At 43.1% G+C, this 18,212-nt stretch overlaps 1 protein-coding gene across 8 annotated transcripts in view; it reads right to left on the bottom strand.

Annotated features, from left to right (window-relative positions):
• ARHGEF10 (Rho guanine nucleotide exchange factor 10) overlaps nucleotides 1–18,212 on the bottom strand; it is a 92,673-nt gene that overhangs the window by 31,020 nt on the left and 43,441 nt on the right. For all 8 annotated transcript variants that reach the window (XM_083431436.1, XM_083431439.1, XM_083431441.1 and 5 more), the window contains 6 exons: nucleotides 14,424–14,596; nucleotides 5,518–5,633; nucleotides 3,998–4,125; nucleotides 3,354–3,454; nucleotides 1,614–1,735; nucleotides 452–538 (listed from right to left, as the gene is read on the bottom strand). In XM_083431436.1, coding sequence (XP_083287562.1) covers nucleotides 452–538; nucleotides 1,614–1,735; nucleotides 3,354–3,454; nucleotides 3,998–4,125; nucleotides 5,518–5,633; nucleotides 14,424–14,596 — 727 coding nt within the window. The remainder of the gene's footprint in view (nucleotides 1–451; nucleotides 539–1,613; nucleotides 1,736–3,353; nucleotides 3,455–3,997; nucleotides 4,126–5,517; nucleotides 5,634–14,423; nucleotides 14,597–18,212) is intronic.

Genomic DNA, 18,212 nt, shown 5'->3' with positions numbered 1-18,212 from the left:
GTAGGTAGATAAGAAGATGCTGAAAAATCACAGGCTTCTTTTTTCAGTTTAAAGCAGCAGTGGTGCATGTGGGAGAGATAAAAATTGGACTGGTGGAGCGGGTGTTTAAAACTTTCCCACCTTGTGCCATTTCCCCCAGCCTTGTTCCTCAAGGTGAAAACTTATAGTATGATCTGCCTCACAGGACCAAGAAAAAAATCTGGTGTTTGTGTGTTAATCGGGAAAATAGCCCAGGCAAACAGGATCAAACAACTCTTCCTCCAGCTAATTCACAGGCTAATCCTTCTTTCCACGACTGCTTTGATCTTAAAAAAGCTGATAAACTCACAGCATCTCATCTAGCTTGGCCTAATTATGATCAACTTCCTTAGTTGGCATAACTGGCATAACTACTGAAATAAACAAATATTCCTGTCCCCCCCCCCCATCATTGGGCCTTTCAAGAACTTACCCACAGAAAACCATGCTCTACAGCGAGAGAATCTGGATCAGTTTCCTCCCCTGAGTATGGTTCAGGATTGTAAGCAGCACATTCCACCTTAAAACACATTAAAAATTTGTTAGTGCAAGTCACCTAGTCTTCTTAGTGTCAAAATAAGTCTGAAATTTGGTGGCAGCAGCACATCAATGCAATGGGCTTCTTGCAGAGCAGTAGAACAATACATTTTATTTGTATGTGACATGGCCCATTTAGCATTCAAGATACTTGAACCTAATAATAATAATAATAATAATAATAATAATAATAATAATAAAGTTTTATTTATATCCCGCCCTCCCCAGCCGAAGCCGGGCTCAGGGCGGCTAACAACAATAAAATAATACAACATTCTAAAATAACCTGCAAGAATCAGCAGAGGTGGCTTAAAATGAGCTGGGGTGCATTCAGACATGAGGATTATCGTGTTCCTTTTCCTGATTATAATGCCAATGCTTCTATCTCAGATGTTAATCTTCCTTTTACCCTGTGTTGCCTGCTGCATTATGGAACAGTGGCCTTTTCATCAATATACCACCATGTCACACTTAAATTTTAAATGGTTGGGTAAGAACTGCATGCTCAAATACCATCTAAAATTTCCTCATGGGAAGTTGCAATGCAAACTTTCTGTGACCTTTTAGGTTTATAGGGTTGCAAACAGATTTTTTTCTGAAATAACATGGAAATGAGAGCTAAACTTCCACTAGATTCCACTAGTTTTCCAGAATTGGCTTTTATGTCATATGAAAGGTAATATAAAACGTAGAAATGTCACGATAACGGCATAAAGTGCTGTCCAAAAACAGCCTTGGATTTCTTCTAAGCGTGGTCCATATTTCTTCTTTTTCAAATATCTATGTCAGGTGACTTTAAAATAGTTATCGTTACAGACAGGAGCAACGTACATAGAAGAGTAAATGAGTGAGAATTAAGAGGCATAAGCTCTTGGCATATAAACGCTACATTAGGTTGGCTCAGAAATGGAACATGTCACATGGTAATTCAACTAAGCTATTTTCGCTTCACCTCAGTGAGAAACATGTTAGCCCATACCCATAAAAGCAAAAGGCTGATCATGCCTATGGATGCGTCAGTCAACATAGTATCTCCTTAGCAAACAAAGATGACTCACCTTAAACTCCTGTTGTTTGGCCATCATCACAGGCATGTGCTTCACAAGCAGTGGATGCTTCTCTTTTTTTATCTGATTCCCATCATCATCTATGCAGAACCAGCCTAGCAGATTCTCCTCAGCTATAATGGCAAAACAAGGTGGTGGTGGGGCGGGACTCAACGCCTTTTTATTTAGTAAACTAGTCTGGTATGTAAAGCTTTTCTAAAACCAATGTCTATGGCCAAGGTGATAAACCAACCTATTAGGGTTATGTTTTTTTTAAAAAATGATTTACACATACTGACACACAGGAGGTCCCGAATGCTGAGATAAACATGGTGGAATGTCCCAGGTTGCATTGTTTCATTAGGGTGACACTAGTTATCCAAATCACAAAGGGTTTTTAATAGGGGTAGGGAAGCTGTAGCCTTCCAGAAATTGCTGGTCAGGGCTGATGGGAGTGAAGGCCAACATGGCCAATGGGCATCGTCAGGGTTGATGGGATTCATCACTCAGCTTTGTCTGGAGGAAGCTACATGTCCCTCACCTCTTGGTTTAAAGAGTAAGCAAGGGTACCAGGAGATATTTTCAGAAACCTGTTAAGCCAGAGAGTCCAACCAGTGGGAGTTAAATGGGCAGAAATTATCAAATACAGAATGACTGGTTAGCCTTGTGTTAGTGAGGAAGCACGCACGATCACATATAACATGTAACTACCCCCACACCATGGAAAATTAAAAAGAATTGGTGGATTGAATTACAAAAGTGTTGCAGTTCACTAGTAAACTAATACAGTGGTGCCCCGCAAGACGAATGCCTCGCAAGACGGAAAACCCGCAAGACGAAAGGGTTTTCCGTTTGCAGAGGCGCTTCGCAAGACGAATTTCCCTATGGGCTTGCTTCGCAAGACGAAAATTGACGAAAAATTTTGAGGGGTTTTTTCGCTCCAAAACCCCTTTTTCTGAAGCGATAAGCTGCTAAAAGCATTTTAGCAGCAAAACCGCTAATCCCTTAAGCCTTAAAAAGCCGTTTTTAGCCCTTAAACTGTCAATAGCGCTAATAGCGCTAATCCGCCAATGGGCTTGCTTCGCAAGACGAAAAAACCGCAAGACGAAAAGACTCGCGGAACGGATTCTTTTCGTCTTGCGAGGCACCACTGTAATAATAATAATAATAATGCCATAGTCATCTTTAGCTTCATATGTGTATTTGGCTAAAATCTACATCACCTCTGGGTTAAGTTTGTAGTGCGTGACAATTTGAATGCATTAAAATCATTAAAAAGGTAAAATACTTGGGCTGAAATCATGTGGTTCATGGCAAGATATCAAGATATCATAGGTTTCAGATCTCCCTTCCTGGGGGTAGAAAAGTCCAGCCTCAGGGAGGCAGATTCAGGCTTGTGAAGGCCTCAAAGTTGCCATGGGAACCTCCAAAGCCCTTGCCTTAACAATATAGGCTGAGGCAAAGGGGAGCCACTCTTCTGTTCATCCACCATGTCCTCAGAAAGGGGGACAAACTACCCAAGCCCTGGACCTGGCATGGCTTATTTTCCTTCTGTTGGGAACAATTGGTGGAAATCATAAAATTCTGTGTGTGTGTTTGTGTGCATGCACATGTGGGGAGAGGGGCATATATATCTAGTTCAAAAGACACAAATTACCACCTTCTAGCAAATATTAATTTGTTAACCAGAAGCCAATATGCATATACTATTTATTATAAAGCTGCTTGGAGCATGCTAAAACTAAATCTTACCAAGAGCAAGTTTAGCCATTTGTAAATTATTGATCCAAGATTGTTTGATGGCGGGTGTGAATGTATTGAACACCGCTGTAAAGAAAGTAGGCCGTCCTGATCTGTTAGGGGGGAAAGAAAAAGAAAGCAACAACTAAGGGCTTCAACCCATTCTCTTGGTGGAAAGAAAACAAGGCTTTCTAGGTTATAAGTGTCACATGAACTAAATTCTCACAGTTGAGTAACTTGAAATTTTATGTTGGACCTTTTCTCAACATTACCCCATTGCTCGCAGATCGGGAAAATCGGAATTAAATGGGTGGGAGAGGGGAGTGCAGGCTGCCATTTGGATGAGGACAAAGTCACATGGATGACATGAAGAACATGCACACATGGGATGCATTGAGTCCACTTTAACTGCCATGCGTGTACACAGCCATGGTCTCCTCCCCTACCACCAGAACCTGCATTTCCTTCACAACCCAACTGCATCTTGCTTCTTCCATCACAACTCTGGAGCAGCCTTCAGAAGAAAGAGAACACTCTCCCTCTCCCACGGTGCCCGTTCTGGGTGGAGGCTCTACAACCCACTGTCTGGGTGCTTGGCAGCAGCTACTGCTACCCTGCAACAACACCCTTGCAAACAGCGCTAGATCACTACTAACTTGTCCTGCTTTCCTGGAAGCTGAAGTTGAATCCTACAGCGGTCTGCAGCTCTGATTTCGTCTTCTTTTTTCAAAATAAGCTTTTGTAAACCTGAGGTCCAGTCATGTGCCACTGATTGATTTAAATTCTGATGGAAAGGGGAAAAGAAAAGAAGAAGGACACCAAGTTTATTTTCAGTTTATGCTTCCGGTTTCTCTCTACCACTAGCACCCCTAGCTCAGCATGATAGACACTAGCAGCCTGAGCCACAAGAAAAGCAGTAAGACTTAATGCCTAGTTAGTATGAATACCCCCTAAGGAAAATATATTTGGAGGGAGCACAATTTGGAGCACGAAACTGTCTCAGGCAACCCTTCCCTGCTTTTCTGCCTTCAACTGCTCCAGCTCTCAAATGGAACTTTTCTAAAAAGACACACATATGGGGCTCTTAATTAGTTATTTCCCCAATTAGTTATTTCTTGGGGAAATAAGTACATCTACAATGGAAGTACTTACACCCTAAGTACATCTACAATGGAAAAAATAATTCCTCCCCCCCCCCTCAAGTAACTAGGTAGCAAAAGCTGAGAGCAAAGCATTTAGGAGTTGGGGTCTCCAGAGAAAGAGTGACAACAAGGTGATTGAATCAGTATGGCCACCCACAATCCCTTGTACCACACTCAGTGGCGTAGCGTGGGTTGTCAGCACCCGGGGCAAGGCAAGTAATTTGCGCCCCCCCCCCACTGCACTGTCCCTCCCCCAGATAGTCCCTCACTCTCTCTCCGCACCGCACTGCACGCCTGGCACCCTCCCCTCCACAGTGGGCGGCGACCCGGCGGCTCGGATCGGATTCGCACAGCCAGCACTGCAGTGAGAGAGAGTGAGCCAGGTAGGGGCAGAGAGTTGCGAGTGCGAGCGCCCCCCCCCCAGATGTTGCGCCCGGTGTGGCCGGCCCCCCCTGCACCCCCACGCTACGCCACTGACCACACTGCAACTACACCTTCCATTTTAGAAGTGATTAGGGCAGACCTGAATGGGATGGCATCGACCTGGCACCATCATGTGTAATTTGTGTCTGAGGGGAGCTTTCACAAATACACAAAGTATAACAAACAGCCAAATGAAAAACCAAATAATTTTTTTAAGTGTCTTGGCTAAGTGCTTAATTGGTGAGACAGTACAGTGTTTTGTATTAAAACAACTTAACTATCAATAACACCACCGACATGCACCGTCATTGTATGGCAATATTTCCTAAAAATAAATAAACTGCAACTTGCAGTTTGGTGTGCTTCCACATCAAACCAAAAGGTGAGAATATGCTGCAACTCAAACTTAAGAGAAGCGGAGTAAAACAAGATCAGTAAGGCATATAGAATCTGCTTACAACTCTGAAGTTAAAACATTTAATGGTAAACCAATTAATTGAGGGTATGAACAGAGTATATGTGCTTGGGCACACACTTTCACATCAAAAACTTCTTTAGCTAACAGGAAAGCATATCTGAGAATCAACTCAATCTTTATGAGTTATTATTACCTGGTAGTTTCCTTTAAGACTGCCTATTAGTTGACTGATTTGGCCAACTACATTCAAATCGTGTAATAGATTCTGCAAATCGTGGTACAGTTGCCCTGGTCCCATATAAAGCTTGTCTGAAACACATTGAAAACATGCAGTTATACACATACAAGAGGATAGTAGGAGTTGCCACAGCTAGCTTTATGGACAAAGACACAAGAACAGCATCCTTTATTTCAGCTACAAAGAAGAATGGTTTAGTTCATTCGCGTTAACAAAATACAGACTTTCCTCTTAAGCTGGAAATTCCCCTGCAAAACAGACTGCGTTAAATTGGGTACCTTTTGTTTGTGATATTCTCCGCTGAAAATCAACAAGCATACTGATTAAACCACATTTGAAAATGAACGGAAGAGCCAGGCTACACTGATACTTACAGACAACAACCCAGCCAATTCTTAATGCATTAAAGTACCAGCAACATTAAAATGTGAGGAGAAACTGCATAATTGCAAGAGACTTGCAGATTAAGTTCCCATCACTTGCTGCTTTTTCAATTAAATGGTGACCTGTTTCTTTGGCATCTGCCTACAGCAGAAATAGTAAGCAAAACGCTGGGTTCACACAAAATATATAAAAATAAAATTATCATAAAGTTTAACCAATAGATCAATTCACACTATCTCAAAGTAGCTGCATTAGTATCTAGCACATCCACCCCAACTTCTACCTTCCAGACTTTCTTTTTATTGTGCCTTCATGATGAATTACGCTCAAGATGGTATGGGGCAGTTATACACAATCTCACTTCTCATCCTGCTTCCGTCTGAAAAAGATGCAGGGCAGATATACGGCTTCATTTCCAACCACTGCATGTCTTGCAACTTCCTGATGAAATCCTGGTAGCTTTATATACCACAAATGTGTGGTATGGTTTTTGTTGTGTAGGAGTGCTCTTCCAGGCAAGAATAATGCAGTAACATTGGACAAGTGTTTCAGAACAGCTAAAAGAGTAGAAATGATGTGCGGAATGATGTGCGGAAGAATGATGTGCATGACTGTTCCACCACTGTACTATTATTGTGTCAATGGCATGTTACAGAATCCACTCACAAAAAACAACAACAAAAAACCACCAGGCTTGATGAGCTCAAAAAGCTAGAAGTAGAAAAAGGAGGGAAGGAAGGCTTGACTCAAAAGTGTTAGAATTCCTGATCCATGCTTGCAGTCATGGTGTTGTTGTCTTTCACATGGGAAGAGCAGGAAGTGACGAAGACAGGATGTTTGTGTTACTGTGGGACTATTGTCCTTTGTTCAATTTCTCTTTGCTGTCTGATGCTAGAGAGAGAGAGAGGGAGCCATGTTGCAGTGCTCTGTGTGTGTTTATATGTAAATAAAGTAGATTAGCCAAAATGCTGAGTTGCTGAGGTCTGTCATGCACATGCTGCGCAAACTCTGCGGATTCCTATGTGTGCCGGTGTCGGTTGGCATCAGTCGCTGTGATGTTCGGGCTGAAGAAAGCTTATGAAGCTCTTGAACGATCGCCCAGGAGGGAGGGAACATGCCAGTTGGGCATGTGTCTCTGCCAGAGTCCTACTCAAGTGTAGGCTGAACTCCTGACAAAAAGGTCTCACAGGTGCCTTGGCAGCTGCTCCTTTATGAAGACTCCTGAGGCAGGAGAGTGGAGCATGAGAAGTGGAAGCAGCTATCCCCCAAGGATGATATTGGCCTAGTTCACATGTCACATGAAACCACAGCTAAAAACTATACAGTGGACCTTCGGGTTACATACCGCTCTGGATACGTAATCTTCGGGTTGCGAAAGCGGCAAACCCAGAAGTGTATTCTTCTGGGTTTCGCCATTCACGCATGCGCAGAAGTGCACTATCGTGTTGCACACGTGCACAGAAGCAGCGCCTCTGGTTACTGATTTTTCGGGGTACACACAGACCCCCGAAATGAATTAAATTCATAACCAGGGGGTCCACTGTAGTTTAATGTGAACATGCAGCATGCTATAGTGCACATTTTCGAAATGTTCTCTCTCTGCACCTCGCCTCCCCTGCTCCTGCTGCACTGCCAGGTAACAAGTCAACGAACAGGGTGGTGATACAATGACTACTGCAATCGACACAAGATAATATCACCAAGGCAACTCTCTGTAAACAAACAACAAACGTCCATAAAAATGGCAAAAGTAGTTTCTTTCCCAAATAGGTTTTATCTGAAATAATAGCAAACACAGTAAATAGAGAGTTGACTTGTAATATATCAGTGGTTCAGTGCTCATTTCTTCTCTTTACAAAATAATTTTTTATCTTGAACAATTACAAATGCAGTAATAAAGAGTCCACTTGTGATATACCAGTGGTTCCGTGCTCGGACGTTGTTCCGGCAATCCAACGTTTCGTTGTTAAAAAGCTTAGTCATCAAGCTTTGTAGTTTGTCAAACTGAAAAACATCATCCTCTTTCTACGCTCCTCCCACTGGAAACATACAGATGGGGACAGATATACCCCTGCTTTAAGTCATTTACATACTGTCCCCTCTTATATATTATTTACTACAAAGCTTGTTTACTAAGCTCTTTAGCTTATCTTGTGTCAATTGCAGGTAACAAGCCAGCAAAAACTGTTTTCAGGAAACGCACTGTAAAGCTCATAATGCAAAACCACACTGCCAAAGGATCAAACTCTGCAGCACCATCTGGTGTCATAACACATTTAAAACACGGCATTTGGTCTAAGTAGCTGAGTCCCAGGTTTCTCCTGATGCCTGAACCCTGGGCTTGCAGCTTTTTCTCTCAGAACAAAACAGAAACCTTGGAGGAAGGAGAATAAAGTCAGAAGTGAAAGTTCACTTCCTTTCCAATGTTCCAGTTCTGTCAAATAATAACACAGCCTTGTGTTTGCATGTGATGGGAGAGAGAGTGAGAACACGTTTTTTCCAAAAAGGTGAGAGTGCCGGAAAAATATTACCTTAAGTTTCCAGTGAGCAGGGGGGTGGCACTAGTGTCCCTTCTGCATGGAGAATTATGTGACAACACCTGTTTTATCCTTAAGACATTGTCAGGCACTTGCTCTATTTAATAGCTGCACCTACATGTAATAGGAAAGGGACGCGGGTGGTGCTGTGGTCTAAACCACAAAGCTTAGGGCTTGCCGATCAGAAGGTCGGCAGTTTGAATCCCCGTGATGGGGTGAGCTCCTGTTGTTCAGTCCCAGCTCCTGCCCACCTAGCAGTTCGAAAGCACATCAAAGTGTGAGTAGATAAATAGGTACCACTCCAGCGGGAAGGTAAACGGTGTTTCTGTGTGCTGCTCTGGTTCACCAGAAGCGGCTTAGTCATGCTGGCCACATGACCCGGAAGCTGTCTGCGGACAAACGGTCAGGGGTACCTTTACCTTACATGTAATAATTGCAAAAGCCGTTAACTAAGCAACTTGGAAACAGAAGTACTAAAACCCCCTAAAGAAAGAGTAACGCTTGAGGACCTAGGAGCATTTGATATCAGTAGATAGCACTTGACCTTTTGCCCAGATCTGACCACAGCCTTCCTGCGCATCAATCTGACAATTCAGTATACTCACGCGCCCAATGCAACAGACAACATAGGAAGAGAAGACTTTCCTGACAATATGCAGTATTCTTGAGATGAAACACAAAGTCAATTGTGTGCTTGAAGGTGATGTCAATTGTGAATAATGCTGTGAAGGATGGTAGGGCATGATGCGACAAGGCGGCTACGGTTCTTGCACGGGCAAGTGTGCATGTCTTGATTCTGCCTACTGAGCCATCTGCTTGTACTGTAATCAAGCAACAGAACAAAACACGCAAGAACGAAGGGCTGCAAGGGTGAGGAAAAGCTGTAAAAACCCAGATGAGGCCTACAGCTAATTTAGTACAATACAGAATGACTGTTGTGGGTGGTGGGTGAAGATGCCGCTGTTCTAAATCTGTGCGACAGAGAAGGAACAGCAGCTACAGCAACTATACGTTGCTATAAAATTTGGGCCCAAACTTTAAAGCCCAAATACGGATCTCGATTTTGCCTAAATGAGAAGCTTAAGCAGCCAAATAGTGATGAAAGGTTTGACATAGATCACAGCTGCTAAGAGAGGCACCGGTTGAAATCCCACCGCCCAGAATTATTTACAATACCTATATATCTGGAGATATGTCAACGTCATTGGCAGACAAGCACAGGTAACTTGATTGGGGTGTTTCAAAAAAGGAGAAAAACATTAGAGAAGGAAATGGTACCATATAGAGATATCACTCATCCCAAAGTGGTGGGGTAGAAAGAGATATCTTCTTCTCCAGAGGAGCATTGTAGATCAGGAGCTGGTTGGGAACTGGGGGCAACTGCGACACTGCATATTTTATTTGCATTGATTATTTATTTATTAAACCTCTACTTATTGCAGAAGGCTGTTTGAGTGAACACTTGGAGAGGGACACACAAGGTTGTGTTTCCCTGAGATCCTGCCTCAAAACAAAATAAAGATGGAGGTGGAGAAGGGGGACTAAGGGAAAGAGCAGGAGAGAGAAGGAAACCAACTCACTTGACTGTACCCCAGAACAGTTAAACAAAGTGAAGCCTTCGGTCCTCTCTTAAAAGTTTTATATGGGGAAGGAGGGCTTTTTCTGGATAATTTTTTTATTTCATTTTCATTCCAAGTGTCAAAAAATATTAACACAGTTATTACGAATGTATATACAGATTTGTCAATTTGCATGCTTCTCTTCCTTCTCCCCCCCCCCCCCAAATCAAGGCTTATATTGTACAATATCACAAATCGGCCAAAAAAGAGGATAATTCCAGCTTTTCACCTTATCAAGTATCTTCAAATACACTTTTAAAAAATATATTAAAAAAACAAAGCCTGGTGCTGTTTGTGAAAAAGAAACAAACAAAAAATGCACCAGAGGCTTAGCTAAATGAGAAAGAAAAAGCCTCGGTGGTGATTTAGATGTTGATCACCAAACTCCTGGCTCTACAGATTCATTATTAATGTCAAAGCCAGTGATAAAGCAGCCAAGTTTTATTTATAGCTCCTGCTGCTCTCCAAACTTCCTGCACATTTCTGTTATGTAAGCAAAGCTCTTTACATCTGTACCACCCCCAACAATAGTCATTTCACTTGTCGTTCACTTTGAGTTGGAACTAGCACGGTTGCCGTTTCCATGACTACCTCCAAAAGCTTCCCAACGCCGCCGCCCCCCCAAACACCCAAGACAACAGTTGAACAAACAAACTGGGTGCAGGAAGAAGAGAAGGACTGGAGTTTGCTTAGCACAGCGGTTCCAGATAAACCTATGAAGCAGATTTCACAATGCAAAGAGGTTCCAATTTGAACATATACATGGGATACATATAAACAACAAGCTGGGCATCAGGGAGTATTAATTTACAGATGCCATAGTTCAGCTTTCCTCACATTAAATGCAGGCATGAGTTCTGGAAGTATTTTGGCTCAGCTCTCCATTTTAGAATTAATTTGCTGTTGCAGAGGATGTTAATTCTATATTTGCCCCTCTCTCCAAAATGCCTCTTGAACGGTTTTTTCATTCTTTATGTGATATTTACAGGAGGGATAAAGAGGGATTCAAAATCCTCAAAACGCAGTTCTAACTAAAATCTATTATCTTGCCATATCACTTGATACAATTAACCAAAGGTAAAATGAAATGTAAAGTTGTAGAAGCCAGACAGTGTAAGGACGGTATTGCAACAACCTCTCTCCCTACAAAGAAATGATTTTGTAGGGTTGAGATTATTGAAGAGAAAATAGACAAATGCTGTATGGGTGATTCAAGCCAAGGACACAAATCACCATCAATTAACAATTCACAACAAGGTTGTTCGTTACATACTAAGGTTACTTTTATAAAACATATAAACACATTTTTTCTGAGCTGTCTTAGACGAGGTAATCCTTAAGAACTTAATACTCTTAAATGCAGTTAGAACAATTTCCTGTCTCCCATTCTCAGTTCAAGCTGCAGACGGTACAGAAAAGGACAAGTAAACGATGAAGCTGTTTACTTCCTTAAGAGTTAAGCCTAACAAGATGGCAAAAGTGGAGGAAAAATTCTCTTTCGTAGCAACAGGTATTTAGGGTCAGCCAATGAAGCAGATCAGCAGCAAACTGGGGACTGACAAAAGAAAGTAATTCTTCACACAATTATAGACTGTTAATTATAAACTCAAGGAACTGACTATCACAAGATGGAATACCATCACCACAATTTCAAATAACTTTTTTAAAAGGATTAGATAAATCTGTGGAGGCAGACAGCCATTTATATAGACCTAGGAGTGCCTTTTCAACTCCTTCATATCTGCTTGTTACCTTCCATTGGTGTCCGGTTAATCACAGCTGAAAACAATGTCTCACCAGAGTTCCAGGATCACATAGACCAGGCTTCCTCAACCTGGGCCCTCCAGATGTTTTTGGCCTACAACTCCCATGATCTCTAGCAGCAGGACCAGTGGTCAGGGATGATGGGAATTGCAGTCTCAAAACATCTGGAAGGCCGAGTTTGAGGAAGCCTGACATAGACTTAAGTGTGAAGGTTCCCCTATCTCAGATACCCACACAAATGCATGGATGTTGTGGGCAGGAAAAGTCATGCAACACCAGGGCAGGGTCAACAGCATAACTTCCTTTCTATACATTTTGCACTTTCAATGTGAGCAATGCATGATGGGGGTTGAAAACCAAATGGGTATCTGGTTTGATCCTCAGTGTTCCTATGGAAACCAGAAGCTGTCCACATTAGTTAGTACTCATTTGTCAATAAACCTGGTCAACCTTTAAAGAACTGTGGTACAAGATGGGTTGAAGGATTGAAAGCCCTGTTCCGTGCCCAATAAGCATGGGATGCCTTTGCCCGGCTGCGCTGTGGCCCATGGATTGCAGCAAAATACTGGGCATGGTTTTGCGCAATATCTACTCTGTGTGATGGGCTCATGAGAAAAATCTGTCCCTTGAGCCCTTGCTGAAGAGGGGAGAGGAAACCCTATATAAGGCTGCTTCCCCTGGAGCTCACAGACATTTTGCTTTGAGAGCTTCCTGCCCACCCACCCGCAATTTTAGGTCACTGGTTGACAGGGCTGGAAATAATCCCCCCCCCCCCTCAACCTGATAGGCACTTGGTTTTCCCTCAGTGAAAATATGGCTTTCCGTTGTTAGGCGGAAGAACATTGTTTTGTATGATGGCAGAAATGGCATTGGGCAGGATCAACATAGTATAGGGAGCCCCCATAAGGGGCCCATAAGGGGCCCAAGGGGAGGATTGACCACGGCAAACCTAAACGTGAGTTCGGTATCTGGTTGGAATCTGCACCCTGGTTCCCCAGTGAGACCTTGCTTGCTTGGCTTGCAAGGTTCAACACTGGCCGAGTCCCATAGTATAAGTTTGGAGCGATCCAAACCCAGCTAATCCATTTCATCAACATGGGGCTTGTGGAATGATGAACTGATCCTGGGATCCAATGCCATGCGCACCCTTGCCCTGCCTGCTGCTGTCAATAAAAAATTGGCCTGATTTCATCCTAACACAAGGGATGCGGGTGGAGCTGTGGGTAAAACCTCAGTGCCTAGGACTTGCCGATCGTATGGTTGGCGGTTCGAATCCCCGCGGCGGGATGAGCTCCCATCTTTCGGTCCCAGCTCCTGCCCACCTAACAGTTCGAAAGCACCCCTAAGTGCAAGTAGATAAATAGGTACCGCTTTATAGCGGGAAGGTAAACGGCATTTCCGTGTGCTGCGCTGGTGCTGGCTCGCCAGAGCAGCTTCGTCACGCTGGCCACATGACCCGGAAGTGTCTCCGGACAGCGCTGGCTCCCGGCCTCTTAAGTGAGATGAGCGCACAACCCTAGAGTCGGACACGACTGGCCCGCACGGGCAGGGGTACCTTTACCTTTACCATCCCATCACAGTCTGGTTATTTTGCTGCTCTCATGGGTCACATAATTTGCCTGCCTAGGCAAATAAATGCTTGTTCTTTATTTTTTCCAGAATGAACAGAAACTAGTTCACTTTTGTTGTTTTTAAAAGAAAGGTTGGCTCCAAGTTTTAGTCCTAAAATGAGAAAAGCCTGTAAGAGCCTGCTTCCAGCATATGGGTGGGTATTAAAGTCAGTTGATACAATCCTTCATATCTGGTGGAAGTATTCCAACACTGAGTCTTACCCAGACAACATGTGCACCTGCTTCAGAAGCTCTGCAAGTTTCACAGGTTAATAATACATTATACAGGCGGTACAGTTGCAACTGAGAAGTCATAGGGCACGGGGCACACTCAGTATTGTCAAATGCTTCTATGAAGCAGTGCACACACAATGTAGACTACTTTAAACTACACCAGGAAGAGTGGATTTCATACAAGGTGCCTGGTATAACATAAAACACATGTTTGTTGTGGCAGATGTGAAGTACTTACAGACCTCTAGATCTGCTCAACATGAAAATGTCCTCATTTTTTTAGCTCACAGTAATTTTTTGAGACGCTATACCCCACCCCAACTAACTTTTAGTCATCTGAGATCAATGTGACCAAACCAAGTGCTTATTTATCCAAATACTCCATTGTCTGAAAACTGTGCTTAGTCCACTGACACTGGAACACAAATTTCAGAATATGTCAGTATTACTCACTAGACATCAGCTTCACCAGTGGCTGCCAGTTCAACTTAGGCAGACTGGGTATTTGTAGTTTTCACAATAGGAGTGTTGCATAATATCAAATTACGCCAAGATGATCACACTTTCTAAACATTAGAGCTGGGGAGCCATGCTTCCAAATATTAACATAAAAGAATAACTTGTGGTATGGTAATGACATAAAGGAAAGCACTCCACCAACTCACGAACAATGAGAAAGGAGTAGCCATAAGAAAATACTAGCTGATACTTACTTGGCTTGGCATTAACAGCAATATTCTCAGAGGAATGTTGGGGAGGGAATCTGCAATTTTCATCTTGACCTTCATTGCTCCCATACTCTATAACGTCCACATGCCCAAGGGGAACACTCCATTTTAGTAAGTACCTTTCGCCAGTCACAATGCCACTGTTTTCATGGGAAGAACTGAAAGAAGGCCACAAGAGAACAGTTTACAGCATGAGAGATGTTTTAGCAGACATTTAAATTCAGCAGACACTTTCAACTGCATAGATAACTCCAAACTGTATATAGTGCTTTTAATGTCTTGTTTTGTGCTCAAAGTTCACTTTTATATTTGGTTATTGAGTGCACTGAAAATCTCATGAAAATGTTTTGATATACTTTTCTTTATTTTTTTTTCTCCTAACGGTGTTCTACTATTTTTAAGCTGCTTCTGGGGGGGGGGGGAAGGTTCCAAAGGAAAAGTTATTTTCCTAATTAAAGGATAAAATGATATCATGCAAAAGGAAAAGGCAGTTTTGCAGGCTTCCCTTCACTCTCCCCCTAGGAAACAGTGCTCTGAGGAAACACCTTGTATAACTATTCTGAGACCTTAGTTACATATTGCTTTTATGCTTTGCATAGATATTTACATTAGAATATGCCGGAGGAACCAGCCCAAGGCGTTATGCTGTGCGAGGCGAACCAGCAACTAGAATCCCACCCCCACCTCAAGTTTTTGTTTCTGACAAGTGACTCTCTTCTTCCCTGATAATAACAATGATAATAAGTAACTTAACTGTTTGCTACACTTCAATGACACCCAAAATCAGCTGCCTGAGGCGGCAACCTTCATTCTGCCTTATGATAGGGCTGGCCCTAAGAACAAGCATATGAATGAAGGCTGATAGATTAAATATATATGTTCATAAAAAATCCTACAAGAGGAAAATCCTACAAGAGGAAAAAAACCAGGCACACAGTAGAAAAGGAGAAATATTAGAATAGCCACAACAACCCTTCATTTTAAATCATGAATGCATAACAAGACCGTAAATTTTCAGATGGAAGGAGAGGAGAAAGTTGGAGAAATTATAAACCCCATTAATGATAACAGCATCTAAACAACCTGTGGGCAGAACTCTGTCCATTGGACGCTCTGTAGGAAGGAGGCAATTTTTGCTGGCTCCCCCTTCTTCCTACAGTCTCCTGTGCTTCTGGAAAAAATGTGCTAGATGCTTGGAGGTGGACGACATACCCTGCAAACAACATTCAACTTGGCGATGAGAATGCAGCTTAGAAGTGGCAATCATCCCTTCTACACTGCTCTCCAGTAGATATTGTTGAACCTCAGCCATTTGCAGAAGGGCAGTCTGGATGCGATTCAATATGCTTAAAAGTTGTTAACAACACATATGACTATATCTAGAGAAATCTTGGATCAGAATTGCTTGCTTAAGTTGAGAAGGTTCCTTTTTCCTTCTAGCGTTTTTAAACTGGTGCTCAGAAACAGGGTAGGCCTGTTTTCTTCAATATGTCAAATTCAGAGGACATGTTGCAGTTGCCATAGGAATGCTGCTGAATAGAGCTTCTATGTGATGAGAGACCAACTCAGCCTACATTTGTAAATATGTGCCACCTACGCCCTCATGCAACCCTCTCTCTCTCTCGAGATTCCTAGCAGCACTAGATGGGGCTTGAATAATGCACTGTGACTTGTCCACTTGTTTGTGAACAATGGGAGAAACAAAAGGGGGAAGGAGCCCAACTGTGATCTGCAAAACATGGAGCAAAAAGATTTGCTGCATCATGGCCTAATTATATTATGCAAATAGCTTCTGCAATCCTCACTCCATTTGATCGGATTTGTAGGATGGGCATTGGTGACCTATTTTAAAAGATGGAATGTGTATATGTCAGGAAAATCTATGCCAGAGCTTAAAACAGAGCTGTCCCACATCTCCCACATTCAAAACAGGAATGATTACAGTGTTAATATCTACAAACAAAAAGGTACTTTCTAATCCGCACCCACAGAAAAAGCCAAACAGCTCACAGTGAGTTAGGTCTAAACAAACTCAGCATCCTTCAGAATGCTGCTGGAATGCAACTCATATTATCTCCCAACAGTCTGCAAGGGGTGATGAGAGTTTGAGTTAGAGTAAGTGGCCTTGGCACAGTAGACCTAAAGGAGCGTCTCCACCCCCATTGTTCAGCCTGGATGCTGAGGTCCTCCTCCGAGGGCCTTCTGCTCGTTCCCTCACTGCAAGAAGTGAAGTTACAGGGAACCAGGCAGAGGGCCTTCTCGGTAGTGGTATCCTCCCTGTGGAACACAGGGAGAAATAAACAACTATCTAACTTTTATTGAAAACATTTGAAGGCAGCCCTGTGAAGTTTTTAATGTTCGATTTTTTTTTCGTATTTTTACTATCCTGCTAGTTGCTGCCCAGAGTGGCTGGGGAAAACCAGGCAGGTGGGCAGGGTATAAATATAATAACAACAACAATCTGAAGGGCAACAGAAATCAAGGTGATTTAGTCCAGATTCTCAAGCCATCTAACCCAGTGCTATAGTTCTAGCAGATATCCCTTGATGTTGGATATTAAACAAGAGACCTTCTATATAAAAAGCATGCATTCTCACTGACCTGGGTCCCTGCCCATATTCACAGAATCAGCAGAACAGAAAAGTCTTGTGTAACAGTTACAGCAACACAGTTTCTGTTCAGCATAACTGCACTCTCTCTCTCTCCACATTCTCAGTTATCCTTTTCAGCCTTAGGGCAGCATTGCTCCTTGGCCAGTCCACCAAGAACCACATGCAAAAGCGGTGTGTAGCCACTTCACAAAACTTAGAAATTCACACACACACACACACACAACAAACATGCACATCATGCAGCCCCCCACATGCATGGATGTGTGTGTGCGCGCGCGCACACACACACACACAGTCTCTCCTTTTCTGCAGTGTATACTAATAGTTTATAACTCCGCTCTGAGTTGACTATAAAATCATAGATCTGACACTAACAATCTGGCTCCCAAACAAGCCAGGCACTTTTGCAGCCTGTTTTATGAATGTTTACTCAGACATAAGTATCACTGAATTAAGTTGGGGCTTACTCTCAAGCGTACCTAAGATTCACAGCTGTAAAGATCTCTTAAAAGGTAAAGGGACCCCTGACCATTAGGTCCAGTCATGGCTAACTCTGGGGCTGCGGCACTCATCTCGCTTTATTGGCCGAGGGACAGCTTCTGGGTTATGTGGCCAGCATGACTAAGCTGCTTCTGGTGAACCAGAGCAGCACACGGAAACGCTGTTTACCTTCTCACCGGAGCGGTACCTATTTATCTACATGCACTGGCGTGCTTTCGAACTGCTAGGTTGGCAGGAGCAGGGACCGAGCAACGGGAGCTCACCCCATCGCGGGGATTCGAAAAACCGACCTTCTGATCGCAAGTCCTAGGCTCTGTGGTTTAACCCACAGCACCATCTGTGTCCCACACTCTTCAGGGTACCCCACAGCTAAGCTGCAACAGGAGCAGCAACCAAGCCACTCTCCCTGCCCACCTGCCTAGAGGAGGACTTGTTGCACTCTCTGTAGTTACATATTTTGGCTACTCTTGAGAAAGGTTATGAGGGATCGTATCTCTCTGAACCACAAACATAGAGGAAGCAGAAGGCACAAAGATTTCAGAGTACTGGGATAAGGAAGTGATACCCTGCTTATGGGGTGCAGTGCCTGCAATGGCTTGCAATCACTTTTGAGGTGCTTTTTGATATCTCCCATAGGTATTTTATTTATCTCCTCAAACCC

This window comes from Podarcis tiliguerta, assembly GCF_965153285.1.
Source record: "Podarcis tiliguerta genome assembly, chromosome: 3".
Lineage (NCBI taxonomy): Eukaryota > Metazoa > Chordata > Lepidosauria > Squamata > Lacertidae > Podarcis > Podarcis tiliguerta.
Note: the sequence above shows the minus strand (reverse complement) of the source record. Positions and strands in the feature narration are given on the sequence as shown.